The 20,708-nt window shown below is 42.5% G+C and overlaps 1 protein-coding gene across 2 annotated transcripts in view; it reads left to right on the top strand.

Moving 5' to 3' along the window:
* abl1 (ABL proto-oncogene 1, non-receptor tyrosine kinase) overlaps positions 1-20,708 on the top strand; it is a 115,765-nt gene that overhangs the window by 82,890 nt on the left and 12,167 nt on the right. For both annotated transcript variants that reach the window (XM_033048861.1, XM_033048862.1), the window contains exons 4-8: positions 4,193-4,465; positions 11,855-11,939; positions 14,595-14,772; positions 18,581-18,765; positions 19,419-19,571. In XM_033048861.1, coding sequence (XP_032904752.1) covers positions 4,193-4,465; positions 11,855-11,939; positions 14,595-14,772; positions 18,581-18,765; positions 19,419-19,571 — 874 coding nt within the window. The remainder of the gene's footprint in view (positions 1-4,192; positions 4,466-11,854; positions 11,940-14,594; positions 14,773-18,580; positions 18,766-19,418; positions 19,572-20,708) is intronic.

Here is a 20,708-nt window from a genome sequence, read left to right as displayed (position 1 = left end):
ATCCACCACAGTGACTCCTCCACATTCCTCACCGATGGAAGGCAAAAAAAGTTAAATCTCCTTCCCTTCTTTGTTCTCCCGCGGTCGGGGCACTCGAACCTTCCGTTGTTGGGGTGATCTCGGCTCCCGCATCCGGTGGTCGAGCCCTCCGCATCGGGGCGATCGAGCTCCTGTATCGGGGGGGATCTCAGCACCCGCGCCGGGCGATCGAACTCCCGAGTCGGGGCTGGTCGAACCTCCTGCGGCTTGGAGCTTCCCGACATCAGTCTCTACCCGAGACTGCGAGCTCCTCGATGTTGAAATCCGCCGGCCGCGGTTAGAGCGTCGATCCCAGGCAAGGGATCGCACGCTTCGATGGTAGGTCCACGGCCCCGCGGTGAGGCTAAAAGTCAGTCCCGAGCAAGACCTCCAGCTCCATGATGTTAGGCTGCAGAGCGACTGGAGATACGATCCGGAAAACAATTGCATCTCCGGAAGGTAAGAGATTGGAAAAAAAAGTTTCCCCCGACCCGACCCCCTCTCCCCCCCCACCCCCCACATAAAACAAGCCAGAGAACATTAACACATACTTTTAAAAACACACTAAAAATAACAAAAAAAAGTGAGAAGGCAGACATCGCTGATGGCGCGGTCCCTTAATGTTACGTGATTTTTTTTTAAATTCATCAAGCCTTTTTCGCTTCTCATCCATCACTCCACTCATTGTGAGGCAAAGAACCTGTGCAGTCCTGTTCTCTGTACTGTTCGATGTTCCCTCTTCTTGCTATACTTTAGTCTCCAACCCTCAATGCTCTCTGGGCACCTGGCACATGATCCCCATCCATCGCTCCTTTTGCACAGCTGGCCATGCTCCCATACCTTGGTACCGGCCCTTGTTCCTGACTGCCAGGAACCAGGCGGAGGTCAGGAACTTGGGGAGGTGTGCAGACGGAGCCAGGGTCTCCACTTACCATTTTCTAGCTGTTATCCTGCGTCAGTTTTGCCAATCTGTCCTTTAGCTTGGTTCATATCTTCCCAAATTATTATTCCTACACCACTGTGCAGTGTTTGTCGTAAACTCAACATTTTTTTGTTGTAAAGTAATTACATTGACTCGTGCATTTAAATTGTTGTAGCTCAGAGCAAAAGCATTAGAATGTCAGTGTAGTTGGTTGTGTTACAATCATTATACGGATTTCTGAAACCATTTTCCTTTAGCAAGGGTGAAAGCAAAGTTTTACAATTTGTAATTCACCAGTCAGAACCTGGATCTTTGAGGCATTTCCAGTATTTTGACAGAGCTTCAGTAAAATTCAGTAGATTGTAATGGCATATTTGAAGTACACTGGCCAGTTCTTCCTCCTCATGTCATCATTCCTGGTTATTAATCTCATTGTAGTTTTCCTTTGCAGCTCTATGCAGCTGTTAAATGCAGCTACTTTATGGGTGCTATACAAATGCTAGCCCTTCTTTGAAATCTCTAGGATATTAGTTGATGGTTTGTGGGTGGCATATGCCTATCATTAAGTTGCTTCCTTTCACAATAGGCCTCACATTCACAAGTCTAGCTATGAAACTGGCCAGAGCACTTGCAGAATGTGAACAGCTGCCGGGGGTGGTGGTTGATGCTGCTAAATAGTGGTATTTAAGAGACTTTTGGATAGGCAGGCATAGATTATGTGCAGGCAGTTATGAGTTGGTCTTGGCATCATGTTCGGCATAAACGTGTGGGCCAAAGGGCCTATTCTTGTGCTGTTCTGTGTTCTGATATAACAGTGCAATGAAAACTGCAGGAAAGTTTGTGTGTGGCATTGTCTTGATTGGTGCCATGGTACAGTCATAATGTTTGGGGCAAAGACCCATCATTTATTTATTTGCCTCTACTCCACAATTTGAGATTTGTAATAGAAAAAAAAATCACGTGGTTATAGCGCTCATTGTCAGATTTTATTAAAGGGTATTTTTAAACATTTTAGCTTCACCATGTTGAAATTACAGCTGTGTTTATACATGGTCCCCCCATTTCAGGGCACCATAATGTTTGGAACACATTACTTCACAAGTGTTTGTAATTGCTCAGGTGTGTTTAAATGTCTCCTTAATGCAGGTAGAAGAAAGCTCTCAGCACCTAGTCTTTCCATCACCTTTGGAAACCTTTATTGCTGTTTACCAACATGAGGACCAACGTTGCGCTAATAAAAGTCAAAGAAGCCATTATGAGATTGAGAAACAAGGAAAAAACTGTTAGAGACATCGCCAAACCTGAGGCTTGCCAAAATCAATTGTTTGGAACATCATTAAGAAGAAAGAGAGCACTGGTGAGCTTACTAATCGCAAAGGGACTGGCAGGCCAAGGAATACCTCCACAGCTGATGACAGACGAATTCTCTCTATAATAAAGAAAAATCCTCAAACACCGATCCGACAGATAAGAAACACTCTTTCTGGTGTGGAGCCAGGTGTGGATTTGTCAATGACCACTGTCCGCAGGAGACTTCATGAACAGAAATACAGAGGCTACACTGCAAGATGCAAACCACTGGTTAGCTGCAAAAATAGGATGTCCAAGTTGCAGTTTGCCAAGAAGTACTTAAAAGAGCAACCACAGTTCTGGAAGAAGGTCTTGTGGACAGATGAGACAAAGATCAACTTATATCAGAGTGATGGCAAGAGCAAAGTATGGAGGAGAGAAGGAACTGCCCAAGATCCAAAGCATACCGCCTCGTCTGTGAAACCCGATGGTGGGGGTGTCATGGCCTGGGCATGTATGGCTGCTGAAGGTACTGGCTCATTGATCTTCATTGATCTTCATTGATGATACAACTGCTGATGGTAGCATAATGAATTCTGAAGTGTATAGACACATCCTATCTGCTCAAGTTCAAACAAATGCTTCAAAACTCAATGGCCGGTGATTTATTCTACAGCAAGACAATGATCCCAAACATACTGCTAAAGCAACAAAGGAGTTTTTCAAAGCTAAAAAATGATCAATTCTTGAGTGGCCAAGTCAATCACCCGATCTGAATTGAGCATGCCTTTAATATGCTGAAGAGAAAACTGAAGGGGACAAGCCCCCATAACAAGCATAAGCTAAGGATGGCTGCAATACAGGCCTGGCAGAGTATCACCAGAGAAGACTCCCGGCAACTGGCGATGTCGATGAATCGCAGACTTCAAGCCGTCATTGCATGCAAAGGATATGCAACAAAATACTAAACATGACTACTTTCATTTACATGTCATGGCAGTGTCCCAAACATTATGGTGCCCTGATTATTTTTTTTTCCTATTACAAATCTCAAATTGTGGAGTACAGAGGCAAATAAATAAATGACGGGTCTTTGTCCCAAACATTATGGAGGGCACTGTATATTTTCCAGATTCCATAAAGCCTGCCACAGGTATAACATAATCTATCAGGGTGGTAAAATTGTAACCTCTGGTTACATGAGGCCCAAACCACTGGAACCATAGACTGAAAACAAAATGGGCTTTCTGAACTAATTTTCCTTCTGCTCTTTGATGTCTAATACTTCAAAGGCTAGGATTCATGATCGAGCTAGAACACATGAATATGAGATAATTTGCAATATATATTCGAGAAGCTTTTAACTAGAATGGTTGATGTATAAACTTGCGTTCACAAATGTGTTTGGGGAAAGTGCCTGAGGGCGGGAGAGGTGGTGGTTGGGTGGTGAGGGTGTGTAAGTCAAAGAATCTGGAGGGAGAGATCTCTGCAGACAAGGGTGGGGCTGAGAAAATATGACTGGTGGTGGGATCACATTGAAAAGTGATGGCCTGCTAAGTTCCTCCAGCACATCATTTTTTTGCTCAGTCCCGTCATCTGCAATCACTTGTCTCAGCCATCGAACATTCTCCGAATTTATAGTTGTTACTGGACCAAGTGGGACCCGTTGGGTCCCTGTCACAAGGGAGGCCTTGTCCCTCAATGCAATATTTTGCCACTCACCCATAGCCCCCAACTATGTAACACTTTACATTTGTAAAGCCACCTTCATAAAAGAGTATCTCAGAAAATGTAACAAAAGCAAGCTGTTTTGGAAAAGGTCACGGTAGAGTTGCACAATGTATATCCAGAGTACAAAGGAATGTCGGAATATGAAGCAAAGTTTCTTTGACTTTTTCTGTGATTAATAAAAATGTTGATGCTATTGTGAATAATGTTGCTATCTGCCCTTTTATATTTCAGTTGTATGTATCTTCTGAGAGTCGTTTCAACACGTTGGCAGAGCTCGTTCACCACCACTCAACGGTGGCCGATGGACTGATCACCACCCTACACTATCCAGCTCCAAAACGCAACAAGCCTACGATTTATGGAGTCTCGCCAAATTATGACAAATGGGAGATTGAACGAACAGACATTACAATGAAACACAAATTAGGTGGTGGACAATATGGGGAAGTGTATGAGGGAGTCTGGAAGAAATACAATCTCACTGTGGCAGTGAAGACACTAAAGGTATAGTAACTTACCTTTCCGGCTCTTTCACACAGCCGGGTGGAATCTTGTGCTGCTAAGTTTCTTGTTTAGAAATTGCAATTTACATACTTAAAACCCATGTAAATTCTTCAAAACATTTGTTTAAGCCTGGGCGGTTCTTGATCATGTATCGGATGATTATTCATCCATGTTCACTCTTCAGTTGAGTTTGACAACCTTTATTAAATTAAAGCACCATTAAATTAAAGCAACAATATTTGTTCAAATATTAATCTTGTCCCCAAGACGATGCCTGGTGATGTTTGATGGGTTGTTAGCAGCCCTGCAGTCAAGCCAGTTAGTAGGCTAAATAGTTTTCTGGTACTTTATGTTTTAACTTGAGTTTTCAAATTAAATTATCGCAATGTTGAAGTCTTGTGGATCCCCTGTAACCCTTCGGTCCCCTCTAACAGGTATCCTACTGTTGTAGAAGTTTCAATGCACAGTCCATGGTGCATTTCTGATTATTGCTGTGTTTGAGATGAGGTGTTGAACTGGAGCCTCATCTCAGGCGACTGCAAAAAAAACCATGGTGTCTTTTGAATACTGGAATTGTCAAGCCTTCATGTATCCCTCGAATAGCATCCATAAAATGGATCATTCAGTCACAATTGCAGTGCTGTTTGTGGAAGCTGGTCATGCACATTCTCATTCGTATTACTACTTTCAACACAGTTCAAAAGTACTTGATTGCCTGTGGGTGTTTTGGAATGAGTGTATTTGGGAAGGTCTGCTCTGCAAGAAATGTTTCACACTATCAATTGTCATGATTCACACTATCTATTTTTATTAAAAGGCTTTTTTCTTTCTATAAAAATTGATATAATGTGGATTGTTTTCAATAAAGCATTCTATACAGTGCAGTCCTGGTACATTAAAAAAAATCAGTAATAATTGTGTTATTACCTGTACTTCATTACTTAATAACTATGTTATGAGGATGTTGCCAGGAACTCGAGGACCTGAGCAAAGGGAGTGGTTGGACAGGTTAGGACTTTATTCCTTGGTGCAGGAGGCTGGGGTGTGATCTTATAGAGGAGTATCAGATCATGAGGGGAATTGATGGCATGAATGCACAGTCTTCTACCCAAAGTAGAGGAATCAAGAATCGGAGAATATAGATTTAAAGTAGAGGGTAAGATTTAACGTGAACCCGAAGGTCAGATTTATTACAAACACAGCGTGTGGTGAGCATATGGAACGAATTGCCAGAAAATATAGTTGAGGCAGGTATTATGACAGCATTTAAAATAAATTTGGACTGGTTCAGAGGTTGAAGGTTTAGAGGAATGTGGACCAAACACGGGCAGGTGGGGGGGCATATTGGTTGGCTTGGGCAATTTGGGCCGAAGGGCCTGTTTCCGTGCTGCATGACTTGACTCTCTGTATTTAGGGTTTATAATGGTTTGTGACTAACAGCAAGGAGATGAAAGTTCAGAAAACAATTGTAACCAAGCACAAGTATAAACATGAAATCTGCTAACTTAATTGAATTCAACACCCAGCATTTGTATAGTATCGTTAACATGCGAAAATATTACAAGATGTGACAAGTACAATTAGAATCTGAACAAGGAAGAAACATTTGGAAGATTACTATTTTTCATTTAAAAAAAAAGTAGTTTTGAAGATATTTAAAGGTGGAGACAAAGAGTTGCTTGTAGTTGAGAAAAAGGGTGGGTTTTTGAGTGAGAAAGAAACGACACCAAGATACCAAAGTAGGTGGTTTTGCAGATAGTGAAGATGGTTGTGAAAGATTGCAGCAGGATCTTGATCGATTGGCCAGGTGGGCTGAGGAATGGTTGATGGCATTTAACACACAGAAATGTGAGGTGTCGCATTTTGGGACGTCTAACAAGGGCAGGACCTACACAGTGAATGGTAGGCCTCTGGAGAGTGTTATAGAGCAGAGGGATCTAGGTGCTTGGTTCCTTGAAGGTCGAGTCACAGGTAAATAAGGTGGTTAAAAAGACTTTTGGCACATTGGCCTTCATCAGTCATTGAGTATAGAAGTTGAGAGGTCATGTTGCAGTTGTATAAGATGTTGGTGAGACCGTATTTAGAGTATTGTGTCGAATTCTGGGCACCATGTTATAGGAAAGATACTGTCAAGCTTGAAAGGGTTCAGAGAAGATTTATGAGGATGTTGCCAGGACGAGAGGATCTGAGCTATAGGGAGAGGTTGAGTATGCTGGGTCTCTATTCCCTGGGGTGCAGGAGGATGAGGGGTAATCTTATTGAGGTATATAAAATCATGAGTAGAATAGATCGTGTAGATGCACGGAATCTCTTGCCCAGAGTAGGGGAATCGAGGACCAGGGGACATGGGATCAAGGTGATGGGGAAAAGATTTAATAAGAATCCGAAGAGTAACTTTTTCATACAAAGGGTGGTGGTTGTATGGAACAAGCTGCCAGAGGAGGTAGTTGAGGCTGGGACTATCCCAATGTTTAAGAAACAGTTAGACAGGTACATGAATAGGACAAGTTTGGAGCGATATGGACCAAGCGCAGGCAGGTGGGACTAGCGTAGCTGGGACATGTTGGCCAGTGTGGGCAAGTTGGGGCGAATGGCCTGTTTCCATACTGTATCACTCTATGGCTCTGAATAGGTCATCATACAAGTATTGTGCATTCAGTTACTGCTTGCTAAAGGAATCTTAGAATCTGCCTTGGCTGGAAAATTCTTTGCTTCATCTAAAAATTAAATGCTAATTTGATTTGGTTGCTTACCTTTAAATGAGTAGTTCTTTCCAGTTAATTGGAATGTTCACTCTTGAACAGTTCCACTGCTGGCGTGTTGCTGCTTTATTTATGACCAATGAACATATCCATGGTGGAATGCAATCTAAGTTTTGTTGAGTTGCTTTCACAGTAGAAGTATTTTTATGACACTAATATGAAACTGTTCTGCCACTTCATCCAATGGGTCACATTTCTTGTAGAATGACCCTGCTCTCACCTACGTTATGATACTATACAATATAACTTTATTTATCCCAGGATGGAAATTAATCTGCCAACAGTCATAAAACACAAGATGCGTGAAATTAAAGTGACCAGTGGAAAGGACTGGGGATGTGCAAGGGAGGGGGGGGGGGCGGTTGTACAGTTTGATAGCCACAGGGAAGAATGATCTCCTGGGGTGTTCTGTATTGCATCTTCGTGGAACCAATCTGTTGCTGAAGGTATTCATCAGGTTAACTAGTGTGTCATGGAGGGGGTGAGCTATATTGTCCAAGATGCTCTGCAGTTGGAGTCACATCCTCGCCTTCAAGACCACCTCCCATGAATCCAACTCCGCCCCCTTCACCCTGCTGCCCTAGCAAACAACAGCAAAGAAGATGACACTGGCTACCACTGATTGGTAGAACATCTGCAGAATCTTGCAGCAGACGTTGAAGGATCGGAGCCTTCTCAAAAAGTAGAGCCGGCTTTATCCCTTCTTGCTCAGGGCCTCAGCGTTCCTGGACCTGTCCAGTTTATTGTCCAGGAACACTCCAGGGTATTTGTACTCCTTGGTGAACTGCACATCCACGCCATTGATGAAGGCAGGGGACAGTGGTGTTCCTCTCCTCCTAAAGTCAACCACTAACTCCTTAGTCTTGTCAGTTGAGCTGCAGGTGGTCCACACCACTCCACAAAGTCGTTGACTACACCTCTGTATTCGGCTTGCCTCCCCTCACTGATGCAGCCCACAATTGCAGAGTCATCCGAAAACCTACACTCACCTACCCTCCACCCTGAGCTTTTCGGATTTGGAAGTGTAACACTTTCCATTTAGGTATGCAGCTCTATCTTGCATCCCCTTCTACCCTTGGAAGAACATGATCCAAAAGGGTGCAAGTCATTTACTAGAAGTACCCCAAAAATGTAACGTGAGGAAAAGGAATCTTTTTGAGCAAACTTCAAAACAAAACATTGATTTGAAATACAGCTAGGTAATGGTCACCAATTCTGTTTAAAGTGTTCCATTGTCTCCATCTAGTGTTGTGCTTGAGCATAACATGACCTTGCCATATTTGGCCAAAGTCACAGCAGGTAGCACTGGCCAGGAAGTGTTTTCCTTCCCCCCCCACTACCCACTTGAAGGTTTCATGTGAGAAAGATTTTGGGACCTCGAAGGGATAAATGGCTTTGCTGCTGAGAAATAGTTAGTTCAGAATCTCAGCAACTCCTGCTGTGGGATAGATGAACATGTCATGACCTTCTGGCTCATACATCAAAGGAACCAGCTTGCTACCATCATCAGCAAATAAGTTCCAAACCTAGAAACCATACTCTCAACGTTGAGAAAATCTTACCCTGCATCCCATTGGGAGACAAAATGATTTCCCTATGCTCTTCACTGCCAGTTCAGATAAGATGGAGAATTCCCTTTAAGCACGATCAGCAAAAAGTGAGTCCGGACAGGCTGTCCTGTTGAAATAATGTTTGGAACAAGATTTTGTCATAATGTCTCGGCAGAATTTCTAAATCTAAAGGCAAGATAAGTGAATAGGCATCACTTTCATCACAGAGGCCAATGTAAAAGTGTTACAGTCCCACCATCTCTGTCTGACATGTTTAAAAATGCCGCAAATAACTTCAGCTGCCACCTGTTTGACCTTGTAGATGAAAGTGGCTGTACGTTTAATTTAAACGGCGGATCTTTTCCCAAAACAGCTTTGCCTTTTCACTAATTAAGCATCTAAAAACTTCCCTTTTTCGAATAATAAGTCAGCAGTTTACATACAAAATGCTTCCACAACATGAATCTGAAATGGATTCTGCAAGAGTGAATTTCCATTACCCAAAGGGCTGTAATGCAAGGATCCCCTGTAAAGCAAGTTCTCCCAGTGTCCGAATGAGAATTCCTTCCTAAATAGTGCTGGTAGCAGATAACAGTTTTCATCTAATTTGCTCTGTGGAATCCTGCCCAAAGTGACTGCCACATTTCTTTGCAAAATACCAGTACCCAGAGTTTTCAGAATAGATGAAATAATTAATTAGTTGTTAAGAGTTTTGGGGTATCCTGAGGACTTGAAAACACTGTTCCAATGCTTTTATTCTTATCAATTTTGACAATCTGGGTCACAATTATTTTGGAGAAAGGAAAAAAAGTGTTTATAAAATCCTAATGTAACTGAAAAGGAAAAATCTGGATTGAAAGCAGTATGTTGGAATTGCTAATGAGAGATCATTGACCTAAACTGTTAACTCTGTTTCGTTATCGGATATTGCTAAGCATTTTCTTTTTCCCTTCATTTTGCCAGTATCTGGAGGGCTTTTGTCGTTTCAGAAAATGTTTATAATGCTTAATGAGCCAGGTAGCACTTGTGGAGAAACTGGAATCAGTCAATATAGTGATGGTGAATTTATAAGAATGCAGGAATGTAGATCTGAAATTAAGTGCGGTTCTCACTGGCCCGACCATCCTTGTACCCAAATGTTAAACCCTCCATGAGTGATTCATTTTGCAGATCCAATATAAGATAATATTCTGTGTGCCAGCCCTCTAAGTACATGTAAACACTGAAAGTTTTGTGGTGGTTGTTATATTTGGTAACGTGGCAAGAATGTTACCTTCACCACTGACACAAAACAGATCCTGTGGATTAAAGATTTAGTTTGCTTTCTTAGAAAACAGGATTTTGTAAAAATAATTTAAACCTATATACATAGGGCATAGTATCAAGCCAATAGATCAATTAAGCAGTTCCAAGCAAGTTGCCTTTCTGAAGGTGGGGATGGGGGGTTGGCGGGGAGAGTAATTTGGGGTTAGTCTGATTTCCTGAAAGGCTTTAAGATTTGAATGTGGCTCAAATTTAGTTTGTATCTTTTTTTTGGGTGTTGTAAAACCCCATTGAAATTTCCTCATCATCCACTTCAACCCAGTCAATGAGTCATACTCCACAGTTTCCACTGCCTTCAGCAAGATACCACTATTAAACAAATCCTGTCTTCCCCTTTCAATATTCCAAATGGATCTTACCCTCTTCGATTCCCTGGGTCACAAATCTGTTATTAATGGTTGTACTCTTTGTGTTAGACTTTTGTAGCCAAGTAAAATAATTTTGAGAACATTATAAATACAAGTTTAACATTTGCATTAAGGTGCATTAGCAAAAGTTGTACAATCTGAACCCTATCTTTGGCCTAAATCATTTCCAAAATTAACATGGAATAATCAGTTCTCATAAGTTCTTAAATCACAGGAGCAGAATTAGGCCATTAATCCCATCAAGTCTATTCAATCATGGTTGATCTCTCTTTCCTTCTCGGCCCCATTCTCCTGCCTTCTCCCCATTCTCCTTTTGCTTTTCTCTTTGATTTATTCATGGAAATCAACCCAAAGTTCAATTCATGGACATGGGGGCTAGCACAGTGTGAATGTAAAGAGTTCCATGTATGGTCCAACAGTATAGTCTTTTTTAACACAAAATTTACTTCACTCTTATGAGCAGAAATAGAGTATGATGGTTTCCGCTATTTTCCAAGTCATACAGCATTTAAACAAGTCCTTGGACTTGCATGCCATCCATGAAGAACCCATTTGCACAGTTCCTACACTAATCCCACTGTTTTTAAACTCACATTGCCACCAACTTCTCCCGAGATTTTCCATTCACCTACACATTTCAACTTGCACGTCTTGTGGAATGTTGGAAGAAATCCAATGGTTACTGGGAGAATGTGCAAACTCAACACAAACAGCTTTAGAGATCAAGATTGAACTCTGGTCACTGGAGTTGTGAGTTAGAGGTTATAGCCACTACAGTTTTAAAATTATGTATTCCAGCTTCATAAATTCAGTTTAGTTTATTGTCGCATGTACTGAGGTACAGTTGAAAATGTTTGATACGTGCTAACGATTGGGCCTATAAAGGGGAAAAATTGTTTAAAATTGAATGCTACATTGCTCCACGGCGATGAGTGGAAAGAGCAAGAAAATTAGTTTGGAATGTTCTTGGAAAGGCCCAACAGTTACACGGCAGACAGTGTTGTCCCAGATCCTGAGGACAATTGAATACCGGAAAATTGAATTTAAACAATGTTGCTACTCTTAAAACTGCATCAGAAATCAACCTTATTGTCATCATGATGTATAACAAACTTCAACGTAACTTGTGCGTTTGAACATTTTCTTTTTTTTAATATCAAAAAAAGTCTTACCACATCCAGTTAACAAAAGTCAGAATGGAAAGTGAAGGTTTCTCCTTAAAGGGACCACTGATCTTTCTGTGAATCACATGTAATGCCACAGTCTCTGCAACCAATGCACTTGAGCAGATCAGGGTTGCATCAATGCCCCAATTTTTTGTCTACTGCTGTACCTTTAGTTCCTCTGTACTTCAGGCCTGATATACAACTGTTTCCTTTCCCCCAGGAAGATACTATGGAAGTGGAAGAGTTCTTGAAAGAGGCTGCAGTTATGAAAGAAATTAAACATCCCACCCTCGTACAGCTGCTGGGTAAGTTTGCACAGATGAATTGATTTGCTGTACTGATAGATATCTTTGAGCACTCAAAGTTTCAGGAAGAAATATCTAATTGATTTTGCAGGTCTCTCACCTCTTCCACGGATTAATTAAAATATGGGAGGTAAAATAAAGAAAAAACAATGATGGAGTTTTAAAAGTAAATTATGTTTTCATTGACTGCTACTTGATTTTGGATTGCTTCTCTAGAAATGTAAGTGGGATAAGAGAAGTGGTTCAATTATCAAGGCACTTGAAAACCAAATAATTGGTAAAGGTTGTGTAAGAAGCAACTGCAGATGCTGGTTTAAACTGAAGATTGACACAAAAAGCTGGAGTAACTCAGCGAGACAGGCAGCATCTCTGGAGAGAAAGAATGGGTGACGTTTTGGGTCGAGACCCTTCTTCAGACTAAATCAGTAAAGGTTGATGGGATTTTTTAAGTAAAATCATGTTTGAGTAATTTATTGGAGCTCTTTGAAGTAATACTATCTACTGTGAATAAAGAGGAACCACTATATGTACTTTCCACCATTTGGCACTTGATCATTTATCGTATCAAAGGTTATTATGGATAATGATAGCTTCTGGTATAGAACATAGTATGTTGGCAAGGATAAATTATTTTCTTGCTAATAAGACAGGATAAATGTATCTTTTTTGGGTTGGCAAGATGTAATGACTAGTGTGGCACAAGGATCAGATGTTGGGACTCACGTTTTGCCATCTTTATGAATAACTGAGATGAAGCAGCCAAAAGCACTGTTCATAAAGGTAGAGTTGGGGTTACATTGGATTGGCCGTTATCTTATTACACGATGGAGTAGATGCGAGGAAGCCAAATGGTCCAAGCTAGTTCATATGTTTATACAGGTGCACAACCTTTTATCCGAAAGCCTTGGGACCAGACACTTGTCGGATTTCGGAATTTTTCGGATTTCCGAATGGAAGATTTTTAGTGTAGATTAGGTAGGTAGCGCGGGCGGCTTGAAAAGTCTGGAGCGGCTGCCTCCTCCCCGGAGAATCATTGCATAAATGTTAGTCAGTTAGTTTGGAGGGATTTTATGTGGTGGGGGGGGTGAAGGGGCAAACTTTAATTCTTAGTCCCCTACCTGGTCGGAGAGGCGGGGAGCGGGCAATGCCTTACCGGGTCGCCGTGCAGTAAGCTCCGGAGCGTTGTGGCCGGCGACTCCCAACATCGCGGAGCTGGGGGCTGCGGGCATCCGGCCGCGGGCGGCGCCGGTTGGAGCTCCGACCCCAGCAACTCTACCCCTGGCTGCGCGTCGCTCCAAATCCAGCGCGGCCCGCGGCCGGACGCCCGCAGCCCCAGCGCCGCGATGTTGGGAGTCGGCGGCGTCGCAGCGCTGGGATACCAGCAGGGAGCGGGCAATGCCTTACTGGGTCGCCGTGCGGTAAGCTCCGGAGCGCTGTGGCCGCCAACACACAACATGTCGGCGGCCACAGCGGTGCTGGGGCTGCGGGCGTCCGGCCGCGGGCCGCGCTGGATTTGGAGCGCCGCGCAGCCAGGGGTAGAGTTGCCGGGGTCGGAGCTACAACCGGCGCCGCCCGCGGCCGGACGCCCGCAGCCCCAGCTGGGAGTCGGCGGCCACAGCGCTCCGGAGCTTACTGCACGGCGACCCGGTAAGGCATTGACCGCTCCCCGCCTCTCCGACCAGGTAGGGGACTAAGAATTAAAGTTTCCCCCTTCACCCCCCCCCCCCCCCCCTTCACATAAAAGCCCTCCAAACTAACTGACTAACATTTAAGCAATGATTTACAGATGTTTAAATGTCTTCCCGGTCTCCGGGTAGGAGGCAGCCGCTACAGTAGTACAGACCTGGGTTGACCGTGCGTCGTTTCGGGTCAAGTTTGCCGCCAAACGCGAGCTTTGGTGTGCAGACGACATCCTGGAAAAAATGGCCGGTTTTCGGAGTTTTTCGGTTTCCGGAACTCCGGATAAAAGGTTGTGCACCTGTACTTTATTTATTACCAGATGCAGTTCGGGGCAATTGTATGGAGAATTTTTTTTTTTTAAATCATGTAATTCAAAGGTTTGGGAACATTGTTTTGGGAACATGTTAAAGGTATCAAGCGAGACAGGAGAAATATTTATAAAGTGTGTTTTTAATTAAAATTAAGTGCTAAAAGTATTCAGCAGGGCAGGAGAAAAAGCATTCAAGGTTTCATGCTGATTGCCCTTCATCAGAACAATATATTGTCATGGTTTTAATAGAGTTGGATAATAAATAATAGACATGTTGTTCGATCACCTTGTGTTTTCCTGTCTTCTCATTTTGAATACTCAAGAGAAAGTAACAAACAATTGTTCAAGATTTTTATTTGAAAATAACTGATAAGTCCATGTTCTGAAAAGGACTGTGGAATTTTGTTCTAAAATCACAGCCAACAAACCAGTGGGGGGTGTGGAACAGTTTGGTTGAAAACGTTGCATTGTTGCAATTTCTTCAACACCCAAAATACCATTTTATAACAAAGTTGGGAAATGTGAATTCAATTGGAAGGAATATTCAAATACCTTTATGCATTTTTTGAATTCAACTCTGTTGAGAAAACTTGTTGTAGTTGCACATAGTCTAGACTATTAGTTACAGATAAAAAATGAATGCGCTGTGTCCCTTTGCCCCAAAGGTGTATGTACTCGGGAGCCTCCATTTTACATCATCACGGAATTCATGACTCATGGAAACCTCCTTGATTACCTCCGTGATTGTAACAAAGAGGAGGTGAATGCAGTTGTGCTGCTATATATGGCAACTCAGATATCCTCTGCAATGGAGTATTTAGAGAAGAAAAATTTCATTCACAGGTAAGTCATCCTCGCATCGTAGAAGTTTACATTCTTAATTTCGTCATATTTTGTGATTCACTCCTGCAAACTTTCACACTTAAGCTTAATTTTAAAGACCAATTATTTGCAGAATGGAGCACAGCATTGAGATCGTGCCTTGAACAACAACTAATTTGAAATGTGAAGTGGGTGTTGCAACCACTACAGGTGCACAACCTTTTATCCGAAAGCCTTGGGACCAGACACTTTTCGTAATTCAGAATTTGTCGGTCTTCGGAATGGAATTTTTTTAGCGTAGATTTTAATGGCTGGCTCAGTGGTAGAGTGCTCGGCTCATATACGCAAGGTCGCGAGTTTGCGCCTTGATCCTGGCAGTTACCCGATCGCGAGTTTGAGTCTTCAATGTCGTTTTTTCTTGCAGAATAAATGTTTGTATGAAATGCAGTGTAGGAGAGGTGTACTGACTGTGTGGGCAGAACTTTGGAAGTGATTGCCCACCAGTCTAAAAAGCCGCTGTGTCTCCCTGTCCCTGGGATAGCAGGGGGCGATCAAACAGCACAATACCCCCCTCCCCCTCCAACTCCAGAGGAATCCGCTCCCCGATGGGCCGCTACGGCGACAAGTGGCAGTTTGCCCACAGCCTGAGCTGCGCCCCCTCATCCGCCACCCCAAGAACAAGACGTACCTTGCACACCATCAGCTTCTGCCCCTACGTGTTCCTCTGGAGTTGGAGCGGGGCTGGGCTGGAGTTGCTGCTGGCTGTGGGTCTCTGGGATCTCCGTGCCTGCAGTGGGCCTGGGGGTCGGTGGGCGGCGGTGGGAGCTGTGGAGCCTGTGGACCTACGGACCTACCTCCGTGGAGCTAGCCAGCTTCGGAGCGTGGAGAGCTGCGGGGGCGAGCTGCTGCGACCCGACTCCGGTGGATGGTGACACCGGGAGCTCGCGAGTCCCCGGTGGGAGACTGCTTTGCGGGGCACCGGCAACGGCGACTTCTCCCGCCCGAATTACGGGGTTGAGAGTGACCTGGAGTGCAAAGCCCCCGCGCCGGTGCAATGGGCGGGGAGCTGGAGAGGGGAGGGAAGGGGTCACACACATGGCCGGGAAGCAGAGGGGCGTAGGTGGGGTGAAACTGAAGGGAGCGACAATCTGCACTGTGTATCGTGAGTCTACCGTGGGAACTTTTTAACTCAGCGGGCAGGCAGCAGCATATTATCAATTATTAACCCTCCCGCGCAATATACCCTCATCTTCTCTTTTATGAATGGGGATTTAGTTCCCCTTTCTTCGAGGACCGACCGGAGGTTCCGCTGTCACCTCTGCGGGCCGCCCTCGGTGAACGTTTTCAAGGACCTTTCTTCAAGGACCGAAAAAATGGCCGCTATTCGGAGGTTTTCGTTATTTGGATCTTCGGATAAAAGGTTGTGCACCTGTATTATCATTTAGCTAGAGGCACAGTGTGGCAAGTATGGCAAGAATCATTGATTCCGATTTGCATAAATTAAACTATGATGATAAAAACATTTAAATGGTGTAAATTTGAAATAAAACAAGCATCTGTGGAGAGAGCAAGCGTTAACATTGCATGTCCGAGAGACACAGGTGCTACTTGACCTGCTGAGATTTTCCAGCATTTTTTGTACTTAGTGAGCTTCAAAGAACATTCAGTTGAGGCACATTCCTTTGAGTGCCGAAAAAAGAACAAACAAATACAGAGTTGTGTGGATGCCCAAAAATTAAAAGCAGCTGCTTGTGGCAAGCATCAGGTTGTAAATATCAGTGAGAACCTAAGCTGATTACATTTGAATCAGAGGAGAAGTGAAAATTAAAATGGGAGGCAAAGAGAACGTATGTGAAAAGATCAGCTGGCAACATAAATGGGAATCCAAAAGTATTTGCTAAACACATAAATAGTAAAATGGTGATAGTGCAATAGTGAAGGAATATATAATTCAGACAGTCAACATTAATATTTGGTAGCATGGTGGTAAGAGGAAAACTGGTTGAACTAGTGAAGTCATTGGGAATGAATGGGATGCACTCAGATTTTGAGGGAAATGTTGGTGGGAAATTGCCAGGTCATTTACCTTAATCAAAGTTCTTTGAATATGAACCTGTTAGCTCTGGAGAAAAAAAGCTGAGGGAGATTTGATAAAAGAATATAAATGTGGATAGATGTGAAAATGAGGATTCTGGACAGCGTAGATGGTGTGTGGTTATTCTCCTTGACAGAGAGATTAGACCAGAGCTCACAGGTACAAATACTAGGGAAGAGAATTATTAAGAAAGACGTGAGAACATTTTCAATGCATTGCCTGCAGTTACACTGTGATCTTCAGTAGGAAATGAATAAATACAAAGTGAAGAAAAAATTAAATGTAGATCTAATTGACCAATTGTTCATCAGTTCAGCCATTCCAGGATTAGTCTAATAAATCTTTGTTGCATTCCCTTCCTGACAAAAACATCCTCGGATAGAGGCCAAAACTGCATACAACACTCTAGATGGGATCTTGCCCTGTCTCTGTACAGAAACAGCAAGATGCCTCTGCAAGAATAATTACACTTCTGAGTAGAAGAGTAATGAAGGCTGCCTTCCTAACTGCTTGCAGCACTAGTGATTGATTTCAGTGACTGACCCATGCAAAGGCTCCCAATCTTATTGCACCACCTCTTTTCCCAATCTGTCACCATTTGGATAATCTGCTTATCTGTATTTGAATCAAAGTGGATGTACTCATTTATCTTTGTTGTCTGCCTTTCAATTAACCATTCACCCAACTTACACAAATCATGTTTAAATCTCTCTGCTTTCTCCCCTTGGTGCTCAATCCTTCTCTCCCCATCCAGGTTTTGTATCCTGTGCAAACTTGAAAAAGGTTACATTTAGTTCCCTGATCCAAGCTATTGATAAGAGGCTTTTCGATAGATGCCTGGAGATGGAGGGATATGGATCATGTGAAGGCAGATGAGATTGGTTTATCTTGGCATCATTTTTGGTACAGATATTGTGGGCTGAAGGGCCTGTTCTTGTGCTGTACTGTTTTATGATAAATATTCTGAATAACAGGGACCCTAAACACTGATCTCTGCAGCATCCACGAGCCACTGCCTGCAACCTGTTCATTCCCACTTCCTCCGTATGTGTCAACGAATTCTCAATCCATGTCATAATATTATTCCCAATCCAGTGAGCCTTAATTCTGCGTACACATCTTTTGTAACAAAAGCCTTGTGCAAGTCCATATATGCATAACCACTGGTGCTCCTTTATCTCTTTTGCATGTTACATCACCACAAAAAACTAGTACATTTGTTAGGCATGATTTCCCTTCCATAAATTCATGCTGAAATATGAGAAAGTTTATTTTCCGAGCAGATAAACAATTAATCATAAAATGACTATTGTGGTATTTATTATTTATGATGATTGGATTTTGATTTCATTTCTACAGTTCTATTTAATTTCTATGCAGGTGATGGAATTATAATGTTAATGCAGGCATCCATGTGTCAAAAGTGTTTGACTATCTGTCTTTTGCTCTGTAGAATGTTTGACCTTTTTATACATTCACTAATGCACAATCTTTGCATCCTTCACAGATAAATGTCGGTTCTTGACAGACTGTGTTTCATATTGTTTAATTTGTGCCTGGAATTCTAATCATTCCATGAAACCTAATTGTTCTTTTGAAATTTCATCTAATAGTAATTGTTTCTTGGAAACATGTTTTCCCAGAAGTTTAATTATTCCTTGCCTGTTTTTGGCGATCTCATTATTCCTTGTACTGTTTTCACTGATTCTAAGTGCCTATTGTATATTTTTCTAGGGATCTTGCCGCTAGGAACTGTCTTGTAGGGGAGAACCACTTGGTTAAAGTGGCGGATTTTGGGCTAAGCAGATTGATGACGGGAGACACATACACAGCACATGCTGGAGCTAAGTTTCCCATTAAATGGACTGCGCCAGAGAGCCTGGCCTACAACAAATTTTCAATCAAATCTGATGTGTGGGGTAAGTACACGTGTACAGATTTGGGAGAGGGCTGTTTTGAATAATAAATGTTGGTTTAGGAAAGATTCTATTTGAAAAATGCTATTTTGAGCCACCTGCTTTATTTCCCTGCCATTGACCATATTTACATTGAGTTTTCTAACATTGACTTCTGAATTAATTTTAAATGTCACCATTAGCAAGAAGTTAGTAGCTTTGTGTGTTTGTCAGTTAACCTTTAAAAGACACTTGGACAGGTAGTAAATGGATGGGAAAGGTTTGGTGGGATCTGGGCCAGAGCAGCCAAGTCAGACGTGTTTGGTTAGGTAACTTGGTCAGCATGAACACGTTGGCCTGTCTCTTTGCTGTTTGGCTCGATGATATTTCCCTCCTGTTTCCACATAGCCAAATCCCCCTGAATACCATCTTTAATCATTATTGATTTGGTAAAAATAATGAAGGATTATCTTTCTCTCGTTTTCATTGTAAGTAGTTTTGAGTGTAATTTGTGTCAGGCTGCCACTATTCAGTGAGCATTTTCCAATGATTTGACCACTTCTTACACGATGCAAGGGAACCAGTGTGCCTCATGATGCAAAACAGCAGCAATGAAAGTGATTCCTTTCCACAATGTGTATCGTTGTTAATATTACTTATTCTTACTTTATCTGCAGCTTTTGGTGTTCTTCTGTGGGAGATTGCAACTTATGGCATGTCCCCATACCCTGGAATTGACCTTTCACAGGTCTATGACCTATTGGAAAAGGATTACAGGATGGAGCGGCCTGAGGGCTGTCCAGAGAAGGTTTATGAATTGATGCGCGCATGTGAGTAGGAATTAATTCATTTAGACTCTGTGTAATACACCAGCTCCTGACAAACATTAGAGAAAGAGGGGGAACAAGTTATAACGAGCACTGATGGTTCAGTCACATAATCAAATGGGTTGCTGTTTAATTGTCATATGTACCACCATCGGAACAGTGATATTTGTGCTTACAGCTGTATAACAGGCCTATAATACGCACAGGTAATAAATAATAAACCAAAACAAACAATAAATAAATAAATGATTAAATTCGCTGAATAGATAAATTAATTTGGCCGTGTCTTAATTAGCAACATATATTTGATTCTGAATCAAACGCAAGACAATCCAAGTGTCAATTTAGAGCACAATAACCAAGGTTGGAGACCCGTTCTGTACTCTGGGACATGCCTTCTTTGACATGGGGTAAAGCTCTGCTTATCTTCTTAAGATGGAAAAGATCCAAGTGATTAGTGTGTCTGAGAGGGCTTAACCAATATTTATTCTTTAATCAGCACTGTTAAATAGTTGCTGCTATTTTTCTATGCTTCAGAAGTAATTATTGACAGAGCTATTGCAAACTCATCGTTGTGTTACAGTATAATAACCATATAACCATATAACAATTACAGCACGGAAACAGGCCATCTCGGCCCTACAAGTCCGTGCCGAACAATTTTTTTCCCTTAGTCCCACCTGCCTGCACTCATACCATAACCCTCCATTCCCTTCTCATCCATATGCCTATCCAATTTATTCTTAAATGATACCAACGAACCTGCCGCCACCACTTCCACTGGAAGCTCATTCCACACCGCTACCACTCTGAGTAAAGAAGTTCCCCCTCATGTTACCCCTAAACTTCTGTCCCTTAATTCTGAAGTCATGTCCTCTTGTTTGAACCTTCCCTATTCTCAAAGGGAAAAGCTTGATCACATCAACTCTGTCTATCCCTCTCATCATTTTAAAGACCTCTATCAAGTCCCCCCTTAACCTTCTGCGCTCCAGAGAATAAAGACCTAACTTATTCAACCTATCTCTGTAACTTAGTTGTTGAAACCCAGGCAACATTCTAGTAAATCCCCTCAGTACTCTCTCTATTTTGTTGACATCCTTCCTATAATTGGGCGACCAAAATTGTACACCATACTCCAGA

Source organism: Amblyraja radiata, chromosome 32 (genome assembly GCF_010909765.2).
Source record: "Amblyraja radiata isolate CabotCenter1 chromosome 32, sAmbRad1.1.pri, whole genome shotgun sequence".
Taxonomy (NCBI): domain Eukaryota; kingdom Metazoa; phylum Chordata; class Chondrichthyes; order Rajiformes; family Rajidae; genus Amblyraja; species Amblyraja radiata.
This window is presented reverse-complemented; position numbering and strand designations above follow the sequence as displayed.